Source organism: Austrofundulus limnaeus, unplaced genomic scaffold (assembly GCF_001266775.1).
Source record: "Austrofundulus limnaeus strain Quisiro unplaced genomic scaffold, Austrofundulus_limnaeus-1.0 Scaffold62, whole genome shotgun sequence".
Taxonomy (NCBI): domain Eukaryota; kingdom Metazoa; phylum Chordata; class Actinopteri; order Cyprinodontiformes; family Rivulidae; genus Austrofundulus; species Austrofundulus limnaeus.
The window spans coordinates 455,840-460,305 of NW_013952464.1; the positions used below are offsets into that span (position 1 = coordinate 455,840).

The 4,466-nt window shown below is 39.1% G+C and overlaps 1 protein-coding gene across 1 annotated transcript in view; it reads right to left on the minus strand.

Annotated features, from left to right (window-relative positions):
* The window catches only part of stimate (STIM activating enhance), a 17,973-nt gene that overhangs the window by 6,193 nt on the left and 7,314 nt on the right, over positions 1-4,466 (minus strand). The window contains exons 5-7 of the mRNA XM_014009836.1: positions 4,211-4,323; positions 2,641-2,718; positions 2,282-2,425 (exon numbers count right to left, since the gene is read on the minus strand). Of these exons, the coding sequence (XP_013865290.1) occupies positions 2,282-2,425; positions 2,641-2,718; positions 4,211-4,323 (335 nt within the window). The remainder of the gene's footprint in view (positions 1-2,281; positions 2,426-2,640; positions 2,719-4,210; positions 4,324-4,466) is intronic.

Consider the following 4,466-nt stretch of genomic DNA (forward strand, 5'->3'; position numbering starts at 1 on the left):
TCCCCCGTCTCCAAACTTTGAGGCCCAGCAGCTCTCTGTTTACAAGCCTAGTTGCGAGAAACTGTTTTGATTGGTTGTTTCGGAAATGTGGTGTGTTTGAGGAAATGGGAAAAATAGGTTTCATGGTGCAGTCACGCACTTTCTGGTCACAAAACGTTCTGTAAATGCGCATATTATGGCAAATTTTTTATCATTAAATCTGGTTTTAACATTACTTTTAAAAAGTTTGAAGTCCGTGCTGTCCAATCCAGCGCACTGTTTTTCACAGAAGCCCTGTGAAAGCATCACAGCTTTGCCGATCTCAAGAATGTTTTTAAAAAAATGAAAACATTTTCCTTTCACCTTACCTTGTAGTTCAATCAAATCTGATTCAAGCAGGGTTGCAGCACAAAACGCAGGAATTTAAATCAACAAACTTCTGTTCTAGTTCACTGATTTAGATGTTATTGAAAGTCAGAGCGGTGTGTTTTTGATGGTATCATTGCCTGACACTATTATGAACAAAATAGTACATGACACATGTATGACTCTTTCAAAGTAATGATTAACAACAAGCCAAAATAAGAGTCTGAAGCTTTAACGAGGCATTAATGCTACGTTTACACCAAACGCGTTGCGCGCCTCCAAAAATCTCAAAACACACGCAACTTGATGCTGGACAGACCAGAACGAGAAGCAGCAGCGGCGGTGGCAGTGGGGTGTGGGAGGAGGAGCGTCTGCCCTCGGCGGGTGAAATAAAGATATAAAAAAGAAAATGAATTTGATTTATTTACTAAAGAGCAAGATAACGTTGCGCACAGTAGATAATTAACTCACCAGATGATTTAGAGGCGAATTGTTCTGTTGGTTTCGCCACTCCAGAATCTGCCAGCTGACGGACCCTTTTTTTCTTCCCGACCCACATCGGTACTGATATCTCCAGCCAGAAAATCCAACTGCAGATGGTCGATTTCAGGTCAAGATCTCCTGTTCGTCTGTTTCGGTTTAGCAGGCAACATTCAGGAAACTTGTCAAAAATGAGTCTCTTGAATTGGTTGATGCGACGCGTCGAGCAGCAAAAGTTCAGATTTTCCAACTCGTGTTGGATGCTTGGGACGTGCCGCGCGCTTGGAAAATGCTCATGATGCGTGCACTGCTTCGAGCCGCGCTGCTCCAAATGCGCCAGATGTGCTGCTCGGCTTCTAGACGCCCCTAGATGCATGTCCACCATTGACTTTGCATGTAAACCAGATGCTCCTGATGCTCAAAACGCGTTTGGTGTAAATGTACCATAAGGCTCACAGACATCAGATCTAAGGACTTCTGGGATGAGAGAAGCCCAATCCACAAAGACCTCACACTACATCCAACAGAGTCCAGTCAGAGGGTTTCTTTATGTGCCGACAGGTCAGAAACATTTAGGCTGCAAAGTGGAAACCCACTACCAGAATATACATCACATGTCTGCAAACTACCATAAGACCTCCTAGAACACGTGTCAAATACAAGGCCCGCGGGCCAAATGTGGCCCACGGGTAACTCCCGTGTGGCCCGCCAGGGGGTACCCCCCCAAAAATTCTTATTTTATTTATTTATTTATTTGTTTGTTTATTTATTTTTATTTTATTTTTACTTAACTTGAAATTTGTTTCTTAAATCAACGGTAAACTTTAAATTTATGGTTAAATGCAACAACATTAATTTAATAAAAATAAATGAAATAAAAATAAATAAAAAAAAATCCTGTCCCTGAGCTGTTGGCTTGAAGTAACTGAGCAATTAGTTGGATAGCACAGTACTAATGTCTGAAAATAAGCTGCTTTAAAGTCGGCATCAAACAAACTAAATCTGCCATAATGCAGCTACTCACAAGAAACTCAGTGAGTAAAACTTTTTGTTTTACTTTTAATAATATTTCTGTATTTATTTCAGATTTAGTCAGTCATTAGTTCTTATCAGTGTTTAAAAGAGGACGTGTTAAAACTGTTTAGTCAAAGTTAAACATGAAACATCAAAGTTCATTACAAGTGGCCCTTCGAGGGCCACCATAACGCTCATGTGGCCCTCGGTGAAAATGAGTCTGACACCCCTGTAGAACAAAAACAGTCTGAAGTTTTGAGTTTTATTAGAGCTGAGGTTCAATGGAGGGTGACGACTGAACAGGTTTTTTGGGGGGGAAAACAAGCAAAAAAACACAATCTAAAGAGGATTTTCCAGTAGGGGTGTTTGTCCCCAGTTTGTATCACAGTAAACAGCATTCATACAAAAGGAGCCCGACTCGTCCCCTCTGATGTGAACTTACCTCTGACTCCGAGTCATCGTGAGAAAGAGCTCGTCTGTAGCGAACCTTACTGTTCCCACGAGAATCGTCTTCTCTCTCCTCCAGTTTTGCTTTTGTCTTGTGCTTCTTCATCAGGAAATTATCTACCACCCAAAACATGAGGGCCTGAACCCAAACACAGACAACACTGGTGAAAAGGGTTTCTTGTGAAAAAAAAAAAAGATTTTAAGAGAACTCATGAAATCTGGGAAGATACCTCGAAATAAAACACAAGACAATGAGTATGATATGAACAAACAGTGATGTTCAGGAGCTCATTAGACATGAGTACAATTGGTCCAGGACTAAAAAACACACGCACGTAATAACAGCAGACTTACATTGACGAAGAACGGAACGATGAGCATGACAATGGCCAGTTCCAGGTCAGGATTGTTTATGGGGTTGTGGAGAGCCAGCTGTGAGACACACAAACACACAAAAGACATATACTTGTATCTTTAATCCACTGAAAAGCCACTTAACATAAAGTCTAGTTGTCATAATTAATAGAAGTACTTGGTTTTAAGGCCCTGTCACACTATAATGTTTTAGACAACATATGCCTTACAAAACGTTTGTCCAACACCAAAGATGTTTAAGCTGAAGATGGAATACAAAAAAAATCTACTGGAAGTCTCTGTTGGACCTATACATACTGCAATGCTAACAGATTGAATATTTAGTCAGTATGAGTAAAATAGTCATAAAATTTTCACAAGTCAGCATAATTTGTTTAAAACGTTATAGTGTGACAGGGCCTTTAGGCAGCAATCACCTTGACAATAGCCAGATAAAGAGGTCCAGGGTAGATTATTTTCCAATCAAACAAGTTTCAGTCCTAAACTAGAGCCAGAGCTAAATTAACACCACCTTTTTCTGTTTCCACCACTATAAACCATATACCATTTATAAACATTTTAGCTCTTCTATCCCACCAGCTGGTGTTTAGGAACCCTATTGGAGGAAGTATAACTTCCGTTCGCAAGAGTTTCCAAATAAGATCGTAGATCAGAAATGCCAGTTGGCAGAGCTTTCACAATCACAAACACTGACTGCTGTTTTAAAAAACTATTTATGAAACAGACAGGTGAATCTAAGACATCTGCTTGCAGAAATAATGAATCAAACCCTGCGATCTGTGGATTTAAATCATGTCTGCTCTGTGCTCCTCTAATAAAACTCAACAGATTGAAGATCAATCCATGACCAGAGGAGACATTTAATGACATGATGGAGTCTGGCTGTGGAAAACCAAACTAAACTTTATTCTTTAAGAACCAGTGAAGTAACTTCAGCATCAACCCTAGTTTAGCACTGAAACCTTTTCAGTGAAAACCCCACAACACAACTGAATACAAAAAAAAATAAAAAATAAACCACATTTGCCAATTTCACAAAAATATTTAGTTGTTTCGGTTGCAGCTTAAAGCTTTCAGCCAAAACCCCAACTTTTCTTTGTCCTCCACGGCTGATGGAAATCATACAAAAAGCCAGAGTATTGTGATGGAGTCCAATGACAATAATGTTAATTTTTTTTTCCTTATTCTTTAAGTTGCGTTTGCATCCTTTCCCATGGTTAACATTTTGACAGCTGTATGTTTGACAAGTGGGAAAAACTAACAGTGTTTAGTCAAACAATAGTATTTCTGCCCAAAACGTAAATAAGATCACAAAACTGAGCAACAGGAAAGTGCCCAGATTTAGGTGATAAAATAAGGTCAATGCAGTTACCCATATGTTTAGTCTATGTGGTGTGCAAAGATAAAAACATAAAACATTATTTTTAAAGACTTCTCCCATCAACAATGACTCTGTAGGGTGCTTTTACAAATTATTGTCTCAGATTATATAAAAACATGTAAAATAACCACAACATTCCACACTAACTTTATTTTCTTATTTTCTTACATTTTTCCACTGGGGGATGAGAAGGACCAACATGATAAGAACTTTCTCAAASACCATGATGAGGATGTAGAGGATGCACTGGCCCAACCACGCAGTGCACTGCACTGGCTCTCCTGTGCACAGCAGGAAAAAAAAAAAGACAACTTACCATCATCACACTTTATTTCTTTGCTGATACAGGGTTCCTACAGCTTAAGGCAAGGTAAATTTAAGACTTTTTAAGACCTTTTTAATGCCACTTAAATTTAAATTTAAG